Genomic DNA, 24,359 nt, shown 5'->3' on the forward strand with positions numbered 1-24,359 from the left:
TGAATATACACATGAATATACACATGAATATACACATGAATATACACATGAATATACACATGAATATACACATGAATATACACATGAATATACACATGAATATACAACCTTAGAATAGACACGATGGATGTAGAAATACAACAGAAATGGTTTCCTCTTCCCTCCTCTTCCCTCCTCTTCCCTCCTCTTCCCTCCTCTTCCCTCCTCTTCCCTCCTCTTCCTTCCTCTTCCCTCCTCTTCCCTCCTCCCCCTTCCCCCCATCTCTCTCTCTCTCTCTCTCAAATAGTAGTTCTCCCACCCCCATCTACAATTGCACAATTACACAATTGCAATTGCAAGATAACATACATATACAATACATACACATACACATATACCTATCCTATCCCATCCACATAAAACATCACATCTTATCTAATACAATATCCCATCCACATAAAACTTCACATCTTGACATCACTTCACATCTTAACATCACATCACATCACATCATCTCACACCACCCATCTTATCATATCATATCAGATCAGATCAGATCACCATCGTCTCATCATATCATATCAGATCAGATCACCATCGTCTCATCACATTACCATCAAATAGATCGATCTCCTGACAGATATCTGCATCTGCAACTGCAACTGCAACTGCAAGCCCAAAGCCAAGCCAAAGAGGCCATGTCAAGGTACAGCAAAAGCAAAGCAAACGCAAACGCAAACGCAAAGCAAAGCAAAAGCAAAAGCAAAAGGCAAAAGGTATCTATCAGATATGCACAGGAAAATGCAGTACTAGCAAATCCATCAGAAGCAAGTTCATCTCATCTCATTTCATTTCATACTTAATATTCTTTGATTCCAAGTAAGAAATCCTTCTTTCATGATACTCAGGAAAATCACTGTGCATTCGAGAGAAATTTCTGAACAGACGGATTATTTCATTTAGTTCTCGTCCTCCCCAAATGATTTTACTGTACAAGAGAGAGCTGCTACAACGACCTGACCTCGAGCTAGAAATTTGCCTGATTACCTGCACCCACTTCCCACGAACCATCCTTTTGATATCATCCCATCATGAATGAACTATGTTATCTTTCAAATGCATCATCCACCATCACCGTCACCACCAACCGTTCAGAACGAGAGAAACAGAAAAAAAAGAGGAGGAATTCGCAGAACCAAACATTGGCCGCCCACCTTGCCTGCCAAAGCCCCCGCACCAACCAACCGCCTTGCACGCCCCCTTCCCTTTTACCATATTCAGAATTCCAAATGGTGGCAAGGTTTATTAATCTCATTATCGCAAATTGTGTCTGTTTTGGTGATGTGGAAATACGTCTGTGCGGATCAAATGAAAGAGAACCCCCATATAATAGAAGAAAAAATGACACCTTAACACCTTCGGAAACAACATTAGAGAATCGAACCCCGCAAGACACGATTGGTGCAGAACACTCTTGCATTATGTGCCGGGTATCAAAGTTTCAAAGACTTATTTGACCCGTTTCGTGTACTGGGACTTCGCGATTGTATTATGATTGATGTGTTTGCGGTTGTGGCATACCAGCTTGTGGAGGCATATAGCCTCCTCGTTGCTGATGAGCCATATAATTTTGATAAGCAATAGCTTGTTGCTGTTCCTGCGATAGCCCTTGTACACCAACGCCATAACCTTGATGCATTTGTGGTGCCTGTTGAGGCATTCCAGGACGACCTTGTTGTTGTGGAGGTAAATGTTGTGGAGTTGGCTCCTCGGGTGATTCGACAGTGTTTCCATCATCAACTCCGTTCTCACCATTTCCAGAAGGTTCGGGCGCATTCAAGCAAGCCTGATAGATGTATGTTAGCATCGTGTCCTTATTGGGCCGAGTGAGGCTGAATTATTCGCATACCTGAATCAGATTCTTTCCTTCCGCCTTTGTGACCAAAGGTTGTAACTTTGGTGTTGTGAAAGTGTATACAAGACCAGTCTCGGACACGACCAAGAGCAAAACTTGGGTCCCAGTTAAGACTGACAATTCGTATGCCTAAAAAGCAATCATATACCGTCAGCCATCATTTCACACACGATAGGCGCGTCGCATTGCATTGACGCGTATCATTATTGACATAAATAACGAGTGACAACTAACCTTCTTCATGATACCGGCCTTTCTTTTCGAGAATGTGATGTGGCGACGCGATTTATCTGTAATGAATTTGATCTCGATTTTTCTTCTTTCGCGACCGGGTTTATCATCATCGTCATCGTCGTCATCTGCGGTGGCAGGTCTTGCGCGTTTAATGCCACGAGCATCGGATCCAGCAATTGGGTTTCCATTGCCGACAGCATGTTCATCGAGGGCTGTTGGAGAATTTTGGTCGTGTTGATCTGTGATATCGGCCATTTTGATAAGATTTATAAAATAACTTAATTGAGGTAAGGTATGACGAGAATGACTGTTTTGAGGTGGTTGCCGACGACCTTACTGCTTATGGGGAAGTGGTGGAGAGGCTGTTGTCCTGCTTTGTCGCAGAAACCTGGTTAACGAAGACTTGATTAAGAATGGTGGGAATTTTTGGGTTGAGCCGAGTTTATTATCTCAGCCTACGAGAGAAAAAAAAAAGATGGGCTGAAATTTAACTGGAAGAGCAAAGGCCGTCCGCGCGCCTTATTTTTCTTGGTTGCCGAGCACCGAGAAAAGCGGTAAGGAGGGATAGAGAATGAATGGATTGATCCCACGCAATTGATTGATGGATGGATTGAATGAATGAATCGAGGAATGAATTTACCTGATGCGGGTGATTGGAATTGTTTGTGATATAATGGTAATTGGAAATGGAAATGCAAATGTAATTGATCGAGGTGTACTCCTTAAAGGAAATGGTGGTGGATGAGGTAAGCGTGTATTGTATTGGTTGTTAATGGGCAATGGTAACGGAATAGTAGTGGTAACTGATCAAAAGAAGGATAAGAATTAGTACCGTACATGGAAATTTATTTACTCGATTCGATCAATTTCCAAAGAACCGTGGAATTTGATTCGATCAAAACTGGACTTGAAGGGGGGAGTTTGGGGAGAATGTTCCAGGTCAAGATGTGGTATGGTGGTATGGTGGGTGGTATGGTGGGTGGTATGGTGGTATGGCACGGTACGGTACAGTTATGATACAGTACGCGGGACATATGGGTTGACGGTTGCGGAAGTTGGGGGTGGTGCTTGGATGCGGAATTGGAAGTGGTGCCTGGTTGCTTTTCCTTTTGGGTACGTACCTATTTCTTGAAGGGGGGCTCTTGCGGGTGTGATGGTTCGTTCCGTAGTAGTAATAATAATAAATTCGGAGTGGTGAGTGTGATTGTGGTGGTCGTGGTCGAAGTGGTGGTGGTAGTCGTAGTCGTAGTCGTAGTAATAGTAGTAACAACAATGGTAATGGGAATAGCTGGACCGCCGTCGGGACTCTAGAACTATTTCTTGTGGTTCGTTCCTGAGAAGGAGACTTTTTGCAAAAGTAACTGTAAAAAGAAGACGGGGGAATTAATAGATTGATCAGGCAAAATCGCTGCAGTGTGAATGCAGGCAGTGTGAATGCGGGATGAATGAAAAGAGAATAGATTGATTCAAGAAAGCACAGGCGAATTAAACAATTAAACAATTTGTTCGGTAGGGTCCTGTGCTGATACTGGTACTGGCACCGGCTCGTCTGGTAGTCTGGTAGTCTGGTACTGACTGAACTTTGATGTACGATTCGATGTATCTGTATGTAAACTTCTTTGGGTAAGGAGGAGATACACACTTACACACAGATACTTCCGTATACACAACCGACAAGTTAGAGAGTCGAAAAAAAGATGGGACACTGGGGGAGGCTGGGGTTGTGGTTGTATGTAGAAGTGAAGTCAAGACTGATGAATCGAGTAAAGTCAGAAAAATGTGCTCGGTCGGGAAAGTGTGCAGTGCAGCCAGTAGTTCCGTTGTAGCCAAAGTGGTTGGTCCATTGGTCCCTTAGTTGAAGAAAGGTGGGTCACAATGTCTTGTACTGCAAACTATTGTATGCGGGAAGGAACGGTGGGGGGGGGAATTTGTGAACTTTGTGTAAGACTGTAATAAGTGGGAGAGTGGAGAGTGGAGAGTGGCTAATCTGTGGTGTGATTGACATAGGAATTGTTGTGTAGATGGGCCAATCAAGTGCGGGCATGGTTGGAAGTGGAATGGGTCATAAATGAAATTATCTGTGCATGTCGATTCGATTCAATCGCATGCTAGCATGTAACTGGTTAAGATGAGTTAGTTGAGTTCCATAAATTCCTGAATTAAACCTTTTCCCAAAATTGCACAGACGATGAGATTAAAAAAAATTGGTTCTAAAGAAATCCACGTCGATGTCGAATTCGATAGTATGCTATCATCCAATTAAATGAAATGATGGAAATTGATATAATATCGAAAACTCAAAATTATTTATGGGTAATGGTCATCAACCACTTTGGTGAGTAGGGACAATCTCAAGGGACAACCTTCAAAAGTTCATTCTCTCATTAACTCAGTCCCCAATCTTTCACTCGGCTCTAGGTAAGCTTTTAGTGATGGGATCTATTGAAAAGCACTTGCAAGCATCGTGGAGCATCAACCATTCATAATCCCTACGTTACTCGAAGCAAACGAGATGGGCAAGGGACCTTTCAGTGAGGAAAATAGCGTGCACCGGTATCAAACCCGGAAGCTTCTGCATCCCTGAAATTCAAATTTGAAGGTGGTGGTGGTGGTGGGCGTGGGTGTGCTGTACGTGCTCGAATGAAGTGGATGATAGATGATGGATGGGTACGTAGTGGATTGATGGGGAGTGATTGAGGGAGTGACAGTCAGGGACTCGACTCATTCGAGTCATTCGAGGGAGGGAGTGGTGAAGGAAATAATAAATCTGGTCTCCTCTCCGATTCCAATTCGTACCATTTGAGATAACGATTGTAATTTTAATTTGGTACTTTGAAGCAACTTTACTTCCAAGTATCCGTAACCATGAAATTTTGTATATGTGGCTCATGACCATTTCCGTCAATTGATCGAATTTCAATCCTGTAGGTACACAGTACATACAGTACACTCGCGTTCAAGTTTCAATCATCACCTCCAAGTAGTTTGACTCGAGAAGGATTGGGAATATCTTGGCAAATGGGGTAAGTCTGCGACAAGCATGAATCCTGCCCTTGTCTAGAATGGTTTGAGATAAGGTAATTCGGCCTATTGGCTGGATTTCTCCCTGATCGTTCCATCATTGACTCAACAATAAATTGTATGGGAGATGGCCATGGAAATGTCTTGTCTTGTGTGCTCTCTCCTGAACAAATGCAGAAATCTTTGCAGTAGTGTGGGCAACAGATAAATTGTGACCCGTAATCATTTCCCGAGGTGTTGGTAGTGTGCACTGTGCAGTGTGCAGTTGTACAAGAAAACATGGTAGTGTGGGGAGGAGGGTTGAAGATCAGTGCGACAGTGTGTTGAAAGTTGGTAATTGGTAAAGCGAGAAGCTTTGAAACTTTGAAACGTGAAACTTTGACGATAGAGATGGGGAGGAGGAATGAGATTGTGGATATTGGAGGATGAGGAGTAGGAGAGGGTGGAAAACGTGAAGCAGAGGAAGTGAGCGAGAGTGTTTGCGAGTGAGCGAGCGAGAGAGAGAGAGAGAGTATGTGTGTGTGTGTGTGTGTGTGTGTGTGTGTGTGTGTGTGTAGTGGTGGATAGATGATATAATATGGCCAAACAAGAACAAGAACAAGAACAATTTCGTCTGAAGTTACTCGCGTAGTAAAATTTATATTTCAACATACCTTACCGAAAGAGTATCTTCTGATGCCTATTCTGGGTAGCGACCGCGAAAATAAGAGGTAAAGAGGTTACTGTCGATGTTTGGGGTGTTGTGACTTGTGCACTTTGGGAGCATGCAGGGATTGGAGGACTCTTCTTTGGGGGAGACGATTGAATAACGAATACCAAGTAGAATCAAAACCTTTTGAGGTCAAGCGTTAGAGAACAAATCTGAAAAGGGGAAGGGAAGTGCGACCCTTTTTAAAGCTTCAAAGAGTATAAGGAGACGCTATTCATCTCTGGTATCAGTAGTGTGTATGTATTCGTGTGTGTGTCACTGATGAGTAAGCTATCTTTGAACGGAGGAGAAAAGGAGGGGGAATATCATTTTCATTGGAGAATGAATCTACCTACCCACAGCTAGGTGACTGGACTATATAGAATTGTTCGCTCGATTGATACCTCAAGGACACTACCGGTGTGTAGATTCAACAGATGTAACTACCGGTATTAGACATGTATCGAAGAAACGCTGAAGATCCTTTCATCAAGGAACCAAGCTCTTGTTGAATCGAGTCGATATTGAAAATTGGTTCCAAACAGAATCAGAATGCATCACCTACGTATCCATCATACAATTCTGGATGTTCTGGATGTACTGGATGTGAGTATACGAGATGGATATCAGAAATGATCAGAAATGAAAGGAGAACTACAGTTCTATTCCCATCAACTACTAGGTAACTACTAGGTAACTGACCGCATCAAATATGGGGATGAGTAACCTCTCGGCACTTGCTCATACTTCTGGCCTTTGAAAGTTCCAAATGTTTGTGTCTCCCATGTGTAACTTACTCACGACCGAATGTGAAGTCTGGGTCTACCTAACAGCAGCCAGCCTATGTGCTACATTCACAGTAATACAAGTACCGGTAACAACTATCAACCAGTTCCGTTGACATTTGCCCAGAACAACGGGCATCTCAAGATCTGAGATGTCTGCACATACCCGTGCATTGGATCTACCTGTATGATCTGTGATCTACCCGCATGTACAACCATATTTTGTCTATTCTGTCACATGACAAGCTTGCAGTTGCAAAGTAATTCAAAGTCTATCTTGATTATCGATCGCTTCAATCGAGCGCAGCGAGGAAAGGGGGTTTGGGGGCTGGCCCCCTTATCTTTATATCTTTATATACGGATATACTTTCGTACCAAGAAAAAAGGGTCAATATGAAGTCCTTCAAATTCGATCTTAAACCAATCAAGCTTTTTGAACTTTTCTGTAGTCGGATAGACTGGCATTTTCAAGCCTCACCCGTTATCAATAAATCCCCTTTCAGGTGCGGGCATTACAATCGGACTTACACTCAACTCAGCCTGGACCTGTTGAACCAAACTTGAAGCGGATGATACTCCGTTGGACGAGCTCTCAAGCTTTCCTGTTCCTGCCTTAAGTTTTCTGAGTATATTTTTAAACTCCGAACCCTTGGAGAAGATCATGAAGAACTTACCAGCAAGAACAATCAATCAAGCACAAGCCTCCAACCGCTTTCTCTTCCTCTTCCTCGTGCTCGTGCTCGTGCTCGTGAGTCGTCAACTGTATCTATCATATATCCATGCATGACATAATCGATGCCTCTTGCGATACTGACAAACACAAACTACCTACCTACCTACATTACATTTCTTTGAATAACCCAAGGACATCATTGATCGATTTCAAATGCCCTCGAAGTATCAAAAGTTTATTCACCCAATAGATTATCATCAAATACCTACGAGTAGGAAGTTACAAAATTCGCAATCCTCCATCGTCATTGGTTCGATATGAAATTTGTTACTTCTAATCCCATCATGAGGCAAAATTCGAAACACCAATTGTAGAGAAGAGAAACCACCAAATCCTTGAACCCCTCGTTTTCAAGCACTGCCATTACAACAACACTCATGTTTCTACTACGCCATTCTTTTACCGCAGTCACACAGTCACAATGTTGTTACAATCTTCTGGAATAATACGAATTACACCCATTGCACGGCCCATTTCACGAAGCATGAAGCAATGTGTGCAAATTCCTCACGATGTGAATGGGTATTGCTGGTAAGGGAAGTGTTTCTGTTTCTGTTCTATACTAGGACTGCAAGATCATACCACCATTGAGGCATAACTTACGATTACATTCCGTTCTACCTCTTACCGTTGTGCTTTTCTGTGGTAGGTCGGTCTTCATCTCTTTCCCGTCGCAAGAAAGGTTCTCAAATCTCAAACTTTGGTGGCTTATTCTTCTCTTTCCATTTGATTGTCTGTCTTTTTCTTCATTTCATCTCTATCTTTTTCAACGTCTGCCAAGCAAAGCTCAGTGCATTGATTGCTTGATTTCCCTTCATTCTTCGATTTGTCCATTCGTTGCAATTCCGAATATAGTCCAATCAGTGGTCTATTTACGCAAATTTAGACGCCGGACGTCCTTTGACTTAGACAACCTTCTCTTCTTCCTTTCACCTATACTTCTTTAATTGCGAATTTTGACATCGACTTGAGTATAGCTGGTACTATTCAACAGGACAAGATGGCGGATAAAATTCTTTTGACATATGTTATTCTGGACATACTCTTTGTAGGTTCAGGTGCATTATTGCTTGGGTTTGCCTTGACAACGAAGTCTGGTACTTCGCAGGCTCCTACTATTGCTAGTGTAGCTACAGATTTGTTGTTGATGGGTACACCTTTGAATGGTTAGTTTTCCCATATATTTATTATCTTGTTCACCTGAGAAGGAAGTATCGCAATGAGCTAACATCACTCGCACCCTATAGCCGCCATTGGAAATGCAATCTTAATCTTCTTCTCCTTCCTCCTCTCCATTCCCGCCATGCTCCTCAGCACCACTCGCGGCTGGCTCAAAGTTCATGGCTTCATGGTCGGTGTTTGTGGTCTCTTCACTCTCGTCATCGGTCTCGATATTTGGTTCGGTACATTAGAATCGAAAGAATCTCTTCTCGATACATGGAATGCCCAATCTACGACGACGCAAAGTTTGTTGCAGGAACAATTGAGCTGTTGTGGATATTTCAATAGTACGAGTGCGCCACCTTTCGTAATGGATAGTACATGTCCTAATGCTATCATTGCGGCCACAATGCCGGGATGTTCAGCGGCATTTGTCAAGTTGGATGGATTATTCTTGGATGTTATCTTTACGGCAGCTTTTGGAATTGTGGGCTTGGATGTTGCGCTTATTTTCGGTATTGCAATGCTTAACAAGGATCGTAAGGAGAGGGAAAGATATAGATTTATTGATGAGAAGAATGGGACGGGGTCTTTCTAAGTTATAAGCGATCGGGGTGATGGGAAATAGGTGGCTAGATGGGTGTATGGTGTTGGGTTCGCTGGATGGGGGCGGTCTAAGATGTTGAGGTAAAGGAGGGTTGTGGTCAGAATTTGAGGAATGGAGGAGGCTATAGTGTGTTGTGGGAGTGTGGTAAAGAGGAGGAGAACGGGGGAGATTACGCATGGAATAGCAGAGAGGGGGAGGGGTTTGTCTCAGGATATGGCAAATAGGTTGCAGTAGAGGGATGGTACGATTCTATGAAATGAATAGGGGCCGGGGCAGGAGCAGGAGCAGCATAAAACAAGTGAAGCTGAATGAAACAGCGAAATGCAATTACTCATTTGGGGAAATTTCACATTTCATCAAGAATAATCCAATGTAATCACAACGCTTCATTTTATACTTCAATGTCTTTCTTGTTCGTTTTTGTTTTGATTCTTTTTGTAGGTTATATCTTATGTCTTTAATGTTTTTAGAATGTTTGGGTACATGGGGTTTGGGGTTTGGGTTTTGTTGTATTGTGTTGTGTTTTTTTAGGGGGGAGGGGGATAGTTAGATTGAGGGGTAGGTGGTTAGGGAGGGTAGGTAGGGAGTTATGTTGTATTGTATTGTAGGGTATTATAGATAGTTGCTCAATTTAATGAAATCTGTTTTTATTTTTTTGGTGTATAGTTTTTTTGGAATCTGGATGTTGATTCGATGTGAGTACCTATTGGGATTGGGGGGATGGTGTTGTGTTGTGTTGGGTGATGGTGTGGTGTGTGATAGTGTGGTGTGTGGTGTGGTGTGTGGTGTGGTGATGATGATGGGTAAGAGATAGAATATAGAATATAGAATGTCGATTGTGGTTCAGGAGATGGGAGATGGATATGGGATATGGGAGATGGGAGATGGGTGTTTATGATGTGTGTGTGTGTGGAAAGGAAGGGGTTTGTATAGAGGATTGAATGGTAGGTTTGAGTGATTGAGATATGGGAGATTATGGGAGATATGGGAGATATGGAGCTATGGACAAGATATGGATACGGGAGATTATAGGGAGATTATGGGAGATATGGGGATATTTGAGCATGTGAGATTTGAATAATTATATAGGATAGTTCACATAAGGGGGGTGAGTCAACGTAAGAGCGAAGAGGTAGAGAGAGTAGAGCAGCGTCAGCGCGAGATCGAGAGCGTAGAGAGCGTAGCAGCGTACGAAGAGTCGAGAGAGTAAAGAGGGAATAAAGAGTAAGAGAGAGTCGAGAGAGATAAGAGAGTAGAGAGAGTAGAGAGCGTAGAGAGAAAGTAAGAGAGAGATAGCGGAGTAAGCAGCGTAGCGCGAGGCGCGCAGGTCGAGAATAAAGTAGAGGGTGAAGTGGAATGATGCAGTGATATATTGAGAGATAGGTTAAACGGGAATACGAAGAGGGATAATGAGGGAAGTGCGGGACGATGCGGCGTATTACTCTTTCTCTTTATCGGGATATGAAATCGACCGGTGTTTTTGCGCCTTCTGCACCGCGGTTTGGGGGGTTTTGCACTTGCGCTGTGCGTGTGGTGAGGCGGGATTGTGCTGTCCGTGCCGCGTGGGTGCCTGGTAAGACGGGTATGCGCTCGCGCTCGGGGCTCGGGGCTCGGGCTGGACCTGCCCCCTGTTTCGGTCCTAGTCCGGCGGGTCCCGGCACTCGCCGTCCTCCCGACTGCTCGCCTGGGCCTTGGGCCGACCGCTCCGACTCCCGACCGCCGCGTGTTCCCTCCGCCCGGTGTCCTGTTCATCCACTCGCGGGTTGACTGCTCGGTTGTGAGTCGTAGGCCACTGCCTCGCTGCTCCTGCGCGCCCCTCCGACGCGGCAGCGTGCGCCCGGGGGTTTCGCGGCGCGGCTGCCTCGCTGGCTTTGCCCTTGAATGGCTGGCTGTTGGGCCCGGGGCCCGGGCGGCGCAGCGCCCGGCCCGTGCCCCGTCAGGCGCTCATCGCGCGCGTGAGGAGCTAGAATGGACGACGCGAAGAGCGGAGGTCTTTGGCTTGCGCTCTGTGGCCCTACGGTCAGCCGCTATTTGCCGCCCTGCGTATAATCATCCTTCTTGAAGAATATTTACAAACGCCTCTTGTACCGCTACCCTGGTGGCTTGGCCTGCTCTCCGTGTAAGCCGGGCACGTACCTACCGTTGACAATGTTTGTACTCTCCTCCTTTTGACTGTAATACTAATCTCTGTATATCTCTGTAAGACGTCGGTAGTCCTATTACTTTCATCTGCACTTTTAGACTACTTCGATCTTCTGACGTATTTACGTGGCTGTTATTGTAGTCTTGGATCGGTATTCTAGTTGTAATAGACTTGAAGACCAATTACCTGCCCCGAAGACTAGTGCTTCGCGCCCCACCCGCTTGATAGGCAGGACAAGTAACGACAAGCAAGGAAGGGAAGGGCGGGAGGGCAGGGAGGGCGGGAGGTGCTCTCGCAGCTAGCCCGCTAGTTACTCGCTCACTACTCGCTCGCGGTCGCGGTAGGCGCTGAGCAAGACGCCCTATCACGAATCCTTTGTTTTTGCGCCTAGCCTCCGGCAGCGGCCGGGCCTGCTCTTAGCTCCCATCCCTCCACTCCCACTTCTCAGCCCTTATATCACTCTCCATCCACCTTCGCCTCGTATCCACATCTTCCCTCTCTCTCTCCCCATCCCTCCACTCTCCCATTCCCACTTCTTCCCCTACCTAATCCTCCCAGCCCCGCTACCTCACCCTACACGTCTCTGTACATGTCTCGCCCTCGCTCTTTCCCTTTCCCTCTCTACCCCCTCTTCCTCCTCTCTAATCGCCCCTACACCCGCTATCTCGCCCTCCAGCGCGTCGCGTCACCGTCTTCCCTCCTCACGCTCTCGCCTCCCCTCCCCCTCCGTCTACCCTATCGCCCTCCCGCCCGCGCTGTCTTTCGTGTTCCTCTTTCCGTCCGGGGGCCTCCGCCGCTCCGCCTCGCGCACCGCCCCGCACAGGCTCTCTCTATCTCGCTCGGGCGTCCATCTCCTTACATTTTCTTCTTTCTTCTTTCTTTGTTCGTCCCTCGCCTTCCTCGCTCACCTCCTCGTCGCTCGCATCAGGCTCTACCTCCTACGCCCAGGTCTTTACGCATCAGTCGAGCGATTATATTTTGCCCGCGTGTTTCGGGGCGGCCCAGGGCGGCAGGCCCGGACCGGAGAGGCCCGGGCGGCCCGGGCGGCCCGGGCGGCCAAGGGGCCAGGGCGGCCCCTGGCGGCCCGGGGGCGGCCAGGGCGAGCCCGGGCCGCCCGGGCAGCCCGCGCCTTCGCTCCGACCGCGCCCACCCCCCGCCGCGCCCCGCTTCCGCGGTGGACTATTTTGACCTTCGCCGCGCGCGCGCGCCTCTTCCTGCGTCTTTCCTTGAGTAATACGTGGTCGGCCTTGTATTATGGACACGAAGGACAGGGGCCGGGACGGGAAAGGGACCGGGGCAGGGAACCGGGACCAGGACGAGCCCCGGAGCACTTAGTATCTCCCTGGGCGAGCTCGTCAGGGGGGGGCTATCATGCGGAAGGCGGCCGGACTGCGAGCACGGGGGGAACCGGCGGAAGCAGCAATAAACTCAATAACAAGTTCCGAATCCCCCAGCTACCCCCGCTCCCCCCTAACTACCGCCCCCCATCCATACCTCCTCCTCCCGCCTCCCTCCCCCATCCCCACTCCCCTCCTCCCGCCCGTCCTCAAAAAAGAACATTCCTCACCATCCTATTCTTCCCTACCCATACCGTAAATAATATCCCTCTCATCCCATCCTCTCCACTCTCACACCACCTCCCCCCCCCCCCCCCTATCTCTCAATTTCGCCATCCCATTTATTCCTACCCCCCGAATTTTCATTTTTCGCACGGCCTCTCCTGATGCTGATGCTATCCTATCCTATACTATACTAAAAAAGCAGTAAAATTATGCTAATCGCCGAAAGATCTGTTTTCCATCTATCGTTTTTCCCCTCCCTTTTTTTTTTTTTCTCCTTTTATTTTCTTCTCGTTCCCATGTTTTCCTCCTTATCCTTTTTTTTTTTTCTTTTCCAGTTCCTTTCCCACCCCTCTTTCCCTCCATCTCATCTACCCCAATCCCCTCCCCATACCGCCTCCTCTTCCCGCTATATATTCCCCATATAGATTTCCCCTATAATATTCCCATCTTCTTCATTTCTCCACCCATCCAGTCGATTTACTATTTCTACATATTCTACACAATTCTACTAATCTAACACATTTCTACACATGCTACACATTCTACACATTCTACCTCTCATCCAACATTCTAAACATTCGACACATTCTACACATTCTACACATGCGAAACACACATTCTACACTCTAAATATCTAATTCTGAACATTCTAAACATTCTACTTCTACACATTCTACAACAATTCTACACATTCTACACATTCTACAGATTCCTACAGACATTCTACAGATCCTACACATTCTATACACATGATCCTACATAATTCAAATATTCCATAACTATATCACATCAACACACAATCACATTATAAACACAACATAAACCCTTTCTTTCCACTTTTCTTTTCTCTTCACACTTATCATCGCATCTTCAAATACTTATACTTAAACGCCCCCTATTTTCTCCGCTCCGCCCTATATTTGTATATTGTCCTAAGCTAATTTCTTCATTATCAGCTCTAATCTCTATAGAACATTGAAAATCTCCTTCCGTCCCATCAACTACTATCCCCTCCCTCTTCTTATTAGTAAGATCTCCCTCTCCCTCTCCCTGCTCCCTCTCCCTCCTACCCTCTCCCCCTCCATCCCCCTCTCCCTCTCCCTCTCCCACCCCCAATCTCCCTCCTACCCCTCTTTCCCTACACCCCACCCACACCCCAAACCCCCTTCTCTCCCCCGTAAACTAACCCCTCAACCTCAATCGACCTCTTTTTTTTTTTTTGTCCAAAAAAAGAATAATTCACTCACCCCCCTCCCTCCACCCCTACCCCCTCCCATCTACCTATCTATCTACTAACGTCCAAGGACTCCCCCATAACCCCCGCAATTACGCGCTAATTGAATCCCCTTTCTTAATTGACTTCTCAATTATTTTCTAATTATGTTCTCAATTACTCCCCAATCACTCCCTCAATCCCACCTCCCCCCAATCACTTCCTCCCCAATTACCCTCTTTAATCAACTCCCATACACTCCCCCAATTACTCCCCAATCACTTCCTCCCCCAATTACCTCTCTAATAAACTCCCAAATTACCTCTCTAATAACTCCCCCAATTACTCTTCATTAATCCTCAATTACTTCCCAATACTCCCTCTCCTTAATAAACAACCCCAATAACCCCCCCATATAACCCCCCTAATTACCTAATAAACCCCCCCCTCTCTTTATATTATACTCCCCAAATAGAATATATACTATATACTATATACTATATACTATATACTATATACTATATACTAAAAGAAAATATATATAGCAAATTACAAATTACAAATTATTATAAATCATACATATATATACATATATACATATATATATACATATATATACATATATACATATACATATATATATACATATATACATACATACATACATACATATATACATATATACATACATACATACATACATACATACATACATACATACGCCAGTACTAAATGCCATCTCAACATCACTATAACCATCGATAACCGAGCATTATATAGTTTATATAGTACATTCAAGTTACAAGCCGCAGCACATCCACTTAAATCTATCCCCATAGTCACTGTATTCATATCCATAGCATTTTCAATACGAGTACCTACATCAGTCAAAACCCTTCACACCACATTCAAGTTCACATTAACAACATCACAGTCAAAGACATACATAACACAATCAAATCAAGCAAATATCAGCTCTATTAATCTACTAAATTACTTTCATCCTGGATTCAACTACATTTCATGAGTCATAACTCATATGATCATCATCAAACCATTCAGTAAACTAAGGTAAAGAAAGGTAAGGTAAAAATCCTATGCTATGTTGAAAAGAAAAAGTAGAAATATGCAATCTCACTTTTATTTCCATTCATTCATCAAATCAGTCATTCCATTCCCCCTAAATACAAGTTACACATGTGTAACTTCATTTTCTCGCATAAGAAAGTAAAATCTTCTTGGGTATATGAAAACCATCCATCAACTAGAAAACCATCCGCCGATATAAGAAACCAACCAACGTCCACCAGAGGAAATGCTCAACAAATCCAGAAGATGAAGTTAAGCCCATTTACCAAGAAGAGCCATGATAAATGTTCCGAGTAAAACGCAACAGATCATGAATGTAAGTCTTGTCTTATCATGAGTCAAGTCTGGGTTGAACAAGAAATCACGAGCCAATAACTCAACCAAACCAGTGTAGATGAGGATACCAGCAGAGATGGAATCGAGAACACCAGAAACAACGTTGGCAGTGAATGAACCAGAGTTATAAGTTGTGCGAAGACCAAGACCGATGGCAATAGCGATGGGTGTGGTAAGACCATAACCTGCGCAAAGAACCCACGGAAGCCAAGAGAAACGCTTGGGGAAAGGAATGGCAGACATACGAGCGCCGATACCAAGACCCTCAAAGGATTGATGGAAGACCAGGACAGGGTAGAGAGTTGCGAACTCATCACCAGCAGTACCAAGATTAAGACCGATGATAACAGAGTGAAAGATGACACCAAATTCGAGAATCAAGAAAGCACAGATTTGTTGACGGAAAGAACGTTCTTCTGCCATCTCAGAGGAAATTGTAATCTTCTCAACATCCTTTTCGTTGGAGAAAGAGTTGGATGCAGGGCTGTGATCCTTCAATTCTTGAGCTTGTGCGATGTTGTCGAAGAGGTTTGGATCTTGATCACCAGAATGAAGTTGATTGTGTGTAAGGGTTGCGCGACGAGTCGTGTTAGTGCCTGGTTGATTGGTGACAACATCTTCGATAGATGGACCATGTCCGAAGCCATACTTGCGATCAACATATTGTTCAGCAGCAAAGTCCATCATGAAGATGGACAAGACTGAAAGTAAAACAATAGCAGGTACCCAAGAATAATCGGCCCAGCCACCCGTCATTCCAACACACGTGTCGGAACCAATTTCTCCATAGGCGGGATCAAGTAAACTGAAAAATGTTAGATTTCATTGTGTGAAGAGAAGACTTGTTGAGGAGAATAAAAAGAACTTACTGGATGAAAGCAGTTGCGATGATAACACCAGCACCAAAATAACGAGCGAAGAGGTAGACATAGATATTGATCTTGACCCAGCTGACTCTTGCAGCAATGACGGGAAAGAAGGTAGCAGCCGAGGAGACGATCAAGATAACAAAGAGAGCAGAGACACGACTATGAAGATTGATTAGTAGTTGATTTCAAAAGGATAGAAGGATAGAGGGTAAAGGATGAAGGATGATAAGAAGGAAGAAACAAGAAACAGGAAACAAGAAATGATAGAAAGTAAAGACAGAACTTACGCTCCTAATTTTCCATTGTACTCATTCTCACCAAGACCGAGATAACAGATGACATCTTTTGGATCAGCGGTGTCTAGATCGACCATGTTGGGGTTGAAGTCAGTCATCTTGAAGACTTGAGTGTGACGATTTGGTTTGAAGATGGATAGTTCGAGGAATTGTCGTATCACAGTCTTGCGGTCTTGCCGACGTTGACAATTGTTGCTTGAAGAAACAAAGGTAGATCGACTATCAAACAGTTGATATGTAGTCTATCAAGTGTATGAAGTATAAGAGAATGAAGATCCAAGATCGACACTTCAAGAGACGAAGAAAGAGGAAGAGGTGATCGATCTGATATGACCGAAAAGGTTGTGATGGTGTATCTGTATGAATGGATTAAGAGGAAAGTATGTTTTGGAAAGTCTTTTTAAAGTGTGAAGTCGTGCTCGAGAGGGAGATGGGGACCCTTGAATTTTGAGAACCTTGATAGGTAGGTAGGTAGTTGATAACCACTCTTTTTTTCTCTTTCTCTTTTCTCTTTTCCTTTTTTGACCTTTGATTTGCACGTGAACGGGAGAGATTACTCGGTTGATATGATTTGAAAGAAATCTCTGATCTTTGATGTTGGATGTTGGATGTTGGATGTTGGATATTGGATACGATAGACAGGATGCGTGCGAATGAAAAGCTTTCCAGATGAAATGAGGGAGATGTCAATAAAAACACCTTGTTGGATACCCCCCCCCCAACTCCTGGTAGTGAGAACCTGGATGTTTCCTCGTAATTATGGGAAAAGATGTTTTGGATTCCTTGAAAGGAAGGATTAGAATTTCTCCAATGGTGATTGGATGGAATGGAGTAATTTGAATGATAATACGTATTGTATGTAATCGATGATGAGAAAAGTTAATAAATGTGAAAAGGTTAAATAATAAGGGGATTAAGATTGAAGAGGGGTAAAGTGAAGTGAAGAGTGAAGAGTAAAGAGTGAAGAGAGAAGAATGAAGAGAGAAAAGAATGATGCTTGTATTGTACTGTACTGTATTGTATGTAATCGATGATGAATGAATACCTCGTACACCTTGAGAGTTGATATGAGGTTTCGTTCTCGTATATATTATACGTGAAGTATCCAGGGTACGGCCAGATAATTCTCGAGAGAATCAATTCCGTAGTAGGAAGGTAGAGTTGATTCAAAGATGGGATGAGAGTCAAATATATGTATGAGTATGAGTATGAGTATGAGTATGAGTATGAGTATGAGTATGAGTATGAGTATGAGTATGAGTATGAGTATAAGGATGGATGAGTATGAGGTCGATATCTCCCCAGTATATATGCAGATGCAGTACTCAAACAGCCCTTCCCTTTCCTTCCACCTCCACAACCAAAGTCAAGTAACACGACAGAACCACTCATCTCCAAATCTTACGAACCATTCATTACACAAACACAACACACACTCCCACATACATAATACATACATAATACATACACTCCATGCTGTATCCCGTCAACAATACGATAAACAAGAAAGAGAAAAACTTCCGATGTTGGTGGGAGGTTGGGAGGGTAGGAGGAGTAGTCACTTGAGTACTGACATATTTATTACCTACATATACAGAGAATACTTCACTTCACTTCACTTCTCATACGCCTTACTATGATACCGAGGATGGAATGAACACTTGCCAATTACCTAGATAGAGTGGATGGATAGAAAGATTGTAAGATGAGCGACTCTTTATATCTTTTCTGTCTTTCTTTCTTCTCTTGATATTCGGGGTGGTATCTCATTATTCATCATCATCATCATCAGATTATTCCTTCATCCAACAACCATCTATATAAAATTTCCATGTATAAAGATTACCTCGTACCAAGTATGTATCTATGTATGTGGGGCTCCAAAAACCACCCAGCAATATTTGCAAGGCCATGCCAAGAAGAAGGATCAGCGCACACATCCATAACCCATCCATCCATCCATCCACTCACCATCCACTCACCACTCCATCCGAGAGTAACACAAATCTGACCACATATTTTTCTTCGTCTCTGATACGTACTATGAATATAGTTATCGTACCCTAAGGTCTCCATCGTTCATATGACAAAAGCCATGTTTTTTCCACGTCCATGAATGAGGCTGAAGATGATATCCATCCATGAGGTCCTACGTAATAGAATGATATGCGAGGTAGGACGCGGGTATCGTGTCGAGCATTGGTTTTCGTGGAGGAGGGCGCTAGGAGATGGGTGAGTGGATACTAGGTAGATGGTATTGAACAGCGACTCTGAGAATTCTGATAGATATCTAGTATTCGGACTTAGTATGGTGAGTTTATATAGATATAATTATATAACTCATATTATATCACTCCTCAAACCCCTCATTTATTATAGACTTTAATTCTCACTGCTTACCTTTCACCCCTCACTCCTCACCCCTCACTCCTCACTCCTCACTTACCATATTCTCAATTCTCACTACATACATACTTCAATCCTTACCCTCACTCCTCGCTTTTCACACCTCTGTCCTACACAACCATCCTCTTAACCATCCTCCCATCCAAACATCCCAATCTTTCCCCTCACAAAAAACATCCATCACCCACCACCCAATCACCCACCACCCAATCACCCACTCCTCCCACAAAACACCACCAACTACCTACCTAGTACCCTCTCACAAAACCCCCAAACCCTCGAATCCAACTCTGAGAATACCTAGTATTACACACCCCATCCTTCTTATACCACACATATTACATACTGTATATATATCCTCGTACTACATCCTCGTACCACATCCCTTGTGCTACACCATACTTCATATTACAAACCTATACGTATCTACCTACCTAGGATTTACCCATCTACCTAGGATTTTGTTTCGAACCGATATCTAATATGATTAGATTTATAGATGTTTAAGATATAAAGATGTGAAGATTTGTATTATTATTTATAGATTATATATTTATTATTTATTTACTATCTATTTACTACTTTTCTCTATATTACAAATAAACCTAACTATACGAGTATATACTATACAAGCATCCCCTCTATATAAACATATTTTTAGATTTTCCAAAAATTTATATAATAAATTTAACTTATACAAGCTAATACATACTCTCATATAAAAACGTATAGTTCTGATTTTTCTAATACTCTTATAAAAAAATATAAAAATTAATAGTAATTACTTAAACTTTGATTTATTATATAATAAATCTCTAAATTCATAAATTCATATAATATATTTAATAAAAATAGAAAAACTGAATATATAAAACGAAACTAAATATTAAGACTAATACTATATATATATAAATGATCCCTATATAGATATTTAGATCTTGAAATTTTTAAATTTTTATATTCAAATTTATTTATATATTATTATTAATATTTATTTATTATTATAAATATTTATTTTATATTCTTAATATTTATTACTATCATTATTATTATTATATATTTATAATTAGATTTTAATTTTACAAACAATACAATTAAAACTCTTATAGTTCTTATATATCTCTCCCGTTCTTTTTATATTTTTTTTATATTTGTTTAATATATCGTTTTTTATTTATTTCATATTTACTCTTTATTTATTTAATAATTATATTTAATTTAATAAAAGCTTTTCAATTCAATTTCTTATATCCTATTATATTTAATTTAATTCAATCTATTTCTGTGTTTTTTTCTTTCTTTCTTTTTCTTTTTTTCCTTTTTTCTTTTTTTTTTCTTTTTTTTTTCTCCCTTTCTTCTTTTCTCCCTGTCTTTTTTCTCCTTTTCTCTTTTTTTCTCTCTTTCTTTCTTTTTCTCTTCCTTTTCCTTTCCCTCAAATAATCTATCTAATAAATACTTAATAATAAATATTTAATCCTATCTTATTTATAATTTATATTCTATACTCTATACCCTATATCATTTATATCTCTCTTATACTACCTATATCTCTCTTATACCACCTACACCTCTCTTATTCCATTCTCAACCGAAGTCTCAATCGGAGTCAAAGTCTCAACCGAAGTCGAAGTCGAAGTCGAAGTCAAAGTTAGTACAGAGTACAAAGTACAGAGTATGAAAAATCAGAAATCAGAAATTAGAAAGTCGTACATAGAAGAATTACAAGAAGAAATAAAGTAAATCAAAAATTAAAGAAAAAGAAGAAATAAAGTAAGACTTACAACAACAAGCGCAATAAAAAACATCAAACCTCTAGAAAAAAGCTCATCATAAATTACCTACCTACCTACTCGAGTAATCATCTCAAATCACACCCAGAGAACACCTCTCACCCCTCACCCCTCACCCTTCAGCAGTATAAAATAATACATCACAGAGAAGAAATCATATTTTGTATTTCATATTTCATACTTCATTTTACAATTTCATTTCATTTCATTTCATGTATCATTAAAACCCTCATGAATACATAAATAAATGAATAAAAAAATAAACAAATCCCCGAACCCAAAATCATAACAATAATTCAGATATCATGATATCATATCCACCCACGCACCCACAAACTACCTACACGACGACCACACGACTACAATTTAGAAGCAGGCGATGATTGTCCCACCGCGGTGATTTCATTATATAGAAGACTGTTTGTTATGTGTTAGTGATTGATTTTCTTCCCAAAAACATCAAAGAAAAGACAGGGCAGGATAGGATAGGATGTGATGAGACAAAAAAACTCACGTAGTCAAGAAATCCGCATAATCCTCCCCAGTAACCTGACTCGAGAAATACTGAGCCGCCAACTGATACTTATTACCCTTTGCTCCCTTACTCGCCAACTGATCCGCTTGTTCCTTGAGTAATCGCAACGCATACGCCTTATCGACTTTCTTTCCCTCGGCCGTGCTCACACCATGCTTAACCCACTGCCATAATTGGGAACGACTCACTTCGGCCGTCGCTGCATCTTCCATGAGATAATTAATCGGGACGCAGCCGACGCCCCGGAGCCAGCCTTCCATGTATCCCAATCCGATATTGAGATTCTTGCGAATCCCCTCTTCGGTAACGGCTCCCGGAACATTCATATTCAGGAGATCATTTTGTCCAATCTTCACATCGGCTCGACGGACGAACATTTGATTGGGGGTAGGCATGTGTTTGTTGAATACTTCGGAAGCGATTGATGCGAGTGCCGGATGCGCGACCCACGTACCATCATGACCGGCTTTGGCTTCGCGGATTTTATCTGCATAGACACCTTCCATGGCCTTGTCATTCGCAGCTTTATCATCCTTGATGGGGATTTGAGCGGCCATTCCTCCCATGGCGTGTACTTGTCTTCGATGGCAAGTTTGGATCAGGAGCTTCACGTATGCGTCCATGAAAGGGACGGTCATGGTCACGGCCGATCGATCGGGGAGGACGAAATTGGAATTGTTGCGGAACTTCTTGATGACGCTAAAGATGTAATCCCATCTTCCACAATTGAGACCCGAGCTGTGATCTCGGAGTTCGTAGATAATCTCGTCCATTTCGAACGCGGCAAGAATGGTTTCGATCAAAACGGTTCCTCGGATGGTTCCGCGGGGAATGGCAAGGGTGTCTTGAGAGAGGTTGAATACATCATTCCATAAACGAGCTTCGAGATGCGATTCCAATTTGGGGAGATAGAAATATGGTCCGAATCCACTGGCGATGAGTTCTTTCGCATTGTGGAAAAAGTATAATCCGAAATCGAAGAGACTACCAGAGATGGGCTCGCCGTCGACGGTGAAATGCTTCTCTTCGAGATGCCATCCTCTGGGTCGGACGATGAGTGTGGGGAGTGTACGATCGGTACGGAGCTTGTATTCTTTCTCGCCTATTTTGAAATCGACTTGTCTTCGGACGGCATCGTATAGATTGACTTGTCCATTGATCATATTATCCCATGTTGGAGCACTGGAATCTATGAGCAGGTTAGATTTGAAAGAATATGTACTACTGGAATACATGAATCATACCTTCGAGATCGGCCATGTATGTCCAAACATTTGAATTCAAAGCATTGACAATCATTTTCCTATCAGTAGGACCAGTGATTTCCACTCTGCGATCAATCAATCCCGGCGCAGGTGGTGCTCCCCTCCAAGCATCATTCTCTCGGATGTGTTTTGTTTCGGGGAGGAAATCTGGTAGAGAACCCTTATCCAATTCTGCTTGTCGGATGACTCTGCGTTGAAGTAATTCTTTCCTGGTTGCATTGAAGGATCTGTGAAGGAGAGCAAGGAATGCAACAGCATCTTTACTGAGAATCTTTTTATTCAAATCTGTGATAGATCCGGAAATGTTCACGCCCTGTAACTGAGCTTCGACTTGAGACATCTTGGACAACTCTTTTGATGGGTATATGGATAGAAATGAGATTTGATCTTGTAGGTATATATTCGATGTGAGGATGATATCAGATAGATGTCAAGAGAGATGTCAAATTAGAAAGAATTGAGAAGTGCAGAAGATATGAAAGAAACTTCAACTTAAAACTTCAAAGATGTATGAGGGGAATAAGAGGAAAGATACCTACTAGCTATGACTATATGAGGAGCTTGGTCGCGGCAATGAGGAGCCACTCGGCATGCAAGTTCCTAAGTCCAAGAGCAGCATGCCATTCGGGTGGAGGGGAAAGATAGCTTTTGGTTAGAAGCTTTGAGATTTAAGCTTGTGAATGTGGGGAAATCCCTTTTGTCGGTTGTCGCCGCCTTACGTTTTTTTCTTTATGGATGGATGTATGTATGGGTGGATGGATGATGGATGGATGATGGATTTGTTTGTTTGTTTGTTTGTTTGTACCTCCACTAGTACTTCATTCCTGATGACGATAAAGATTTAATCATACCAGCACTCCTACTAACAGAGATCTCCAGGGCTTTGACAAAATAGATGATGTCGATATCGTCTATTCCATTAGAGTTTTTAGTCAATGACATTGTTCACTATCAAGTACCTAGGTAGATTCATATATATGTGTGTATATATAAACAAATTGTTGAGTAACCAGTATCCTCATATCTTCCTCAACAATCAAATCTTCATCTTGATATGATGAGATTCATTCATTTCATTTGACTTTTTTGCATGTGGAGAGACTCTCAGAGAAGAGAACTTCCTTCCAGACCTTCTTCTGCTTCTGATACCAATTCCAGCCCTGCACACCTTGTCAAATGCTGGGCAACAATGTAACTAACCCTGGCTCCTGGCTATCCTCGGGCGATAACCCGTACAAAAGACCGGTTATCTGTTATCGCCTAGACTTTGATAAGCCGAGGTATGTAAATGTAAATGTAAATGTAAATGTAAATGTAAATGTAAATGTAAATGTATTGCATTACTCGATTCAGTCGAGTAACAATGGTCCACGGTCCCGGTATACGAGTACTCAGTGTAGAAATCGTTTCCGGTCATCCTTCCGCATCTGTCCGATTATCGCATTGGATTTGTATTGCCAATCATTGCTTCTTGATGCTTCCGGGTAACAGGAAACTTGGGACCGAGGTCGGTTTGTTTGTCTCATGTCGCATTCCGATATACGCATGGTTTCATATTATGCCTCCGATCACTTGGTGAGGGGAGAGGAGAGAGGGGAGAGGGGCGAGGTTAAGGAGGGGATGTTATTAACGTGTTCGGTTGTTTGGATACTACCATACGATAGAAGGAAGTGTGAATTCATCACTACATGTGAGTAGATCTCTGGGTTGGATCGACAATAGGATAGAGATA

The 24,359-nt window shown here is 42.8% G+C and overlaps 6 protein-coding genes across 6 annotated transcripts; 3 read left to right on the plus strand and 3 right to left on the minus strand.

Moving 5' to 3' along the window:
• Window positions 1-123: 123 nt before the first annotated feature.
• Window positions 124-862, plus strand: EAE98_008769 (uncharacterized protein; the record flags this gene model as incomplete). The annotated part of the gene is made up of 2 exons (XM_038956392.1): window positions 124-129; window positions 620-862. 2 exons carry the CDS (start codon window positions 124-126, stop codon window positions 860-862), a joined length of 249 nt encoding a protein of 82 aa, XP_038807104.1.
• Window positions 863-1,528: 666 nt separating this feature from the next.
• EAE98_008770 (uncharacterized protein) lies at window positions 1,529-2,383 on the minus strand (the record flags this gene model as incomplete). Its single annotated transcript, XM_038956393.1, has 3 exons — window positions 1,529-1,825; window positions 1,889-2,023; window positions 2,129-2,383. 3 exons carry the CDS (start codon window positions 2,381-2,383, stop codon window positions 1,529-1,531), a joined length of 687 nt encoding a protein of 228 aa, XP_038807105.1.
• A 5,972-nt stretch (window positions 2,384-8,355) lies between these two features.
• EAE98_008771 (uncharacterized protein) lies at window positions 8,356-9,114 on the plus strand (the record flags this gene model as incomplete). Its single annotated transcript, XM_038956394.1, has 2 exons — window positions 8,356-8,521; window positions 8,603-9,114. 2 exons carry the CDS (start codon window positions 8,356-8,358, stop codon window positions 9,112-9,114), a joined length of 678 nt encoding a protein of 225 aa, XP_038807106.1.
• A 2,741-nt stretch (window positions 9,115-11,855) lies between these two features.
• EAE98_008772 (uncharacterized protein) lies at window positions 11,856-12,500 on the plus strand (the record flags this gene model as incomplete). Its single annotated transcript, XM_038956395.1, has 1 exon — window positions 11,856-12,500. The coding sequence occupies one exon, from the start codon at window positions 11,856-11,858 to the stop codon at window positions 12,498-12,500; it is 645 nt and encodes a 214-aa protein (XP_038807107.1).
• Window positions 12,501-15,382: 2,882 nt separating this feature from the next.
• EAE98_008773 (uncharacterized protein) lies at window positions 15,383-16,729 on the minus strand (the record flags this gene model as incomplete). Its single annotated transcript, XM_038956396.1, has 3 exons — window positions 15,383-16,271; window positions 16,336-16,494; window positions 16,623-16,729. 3 exons carry the CDS (start codon window positions 16,727-16,729, stop codon window positions 15,383-15,385), a joined length of 1,155 nt encoding a protein of 384 aa, XP_038807108.1.
• Window positions 16,730-21,186: 4,457 nt separating this feature from the next.
• Window positions 21,187-22,967, minus strand: EAE98_008774 (uncharacterized protein; the record flags this gene model as incomplete). The annotated part of the gene is made up of 3 exons (XM_038956397.1): window positions 21,187-21,244; window positions 21,342-22,551; window positions 22,607-22,967. The coding sequence occupies 3 exons, from the start codon at window positions 22,965-22,967 to the stop codon at window positions 21,187-21,189; spliced, it is 1,629 nt and encodes a 542-aa protein (XP_038807109.1).
• Window positions 22,968-24,359: the final 1,392 nt, after the last annotated feature.

Source organism: Botrytis deweyae (genome assembly GCF_014898535.1).
Source record: "Botrytis deweyae strain B1 chromosome Unknown BDEW_024, whole genome shotgun sequence".
NCBI lineage: Eukaryota > Fungi > Ascomycota > Leotiomycetes > Helotiales > Sclerotiniaceae > Botrytis > Botrytis deweyae.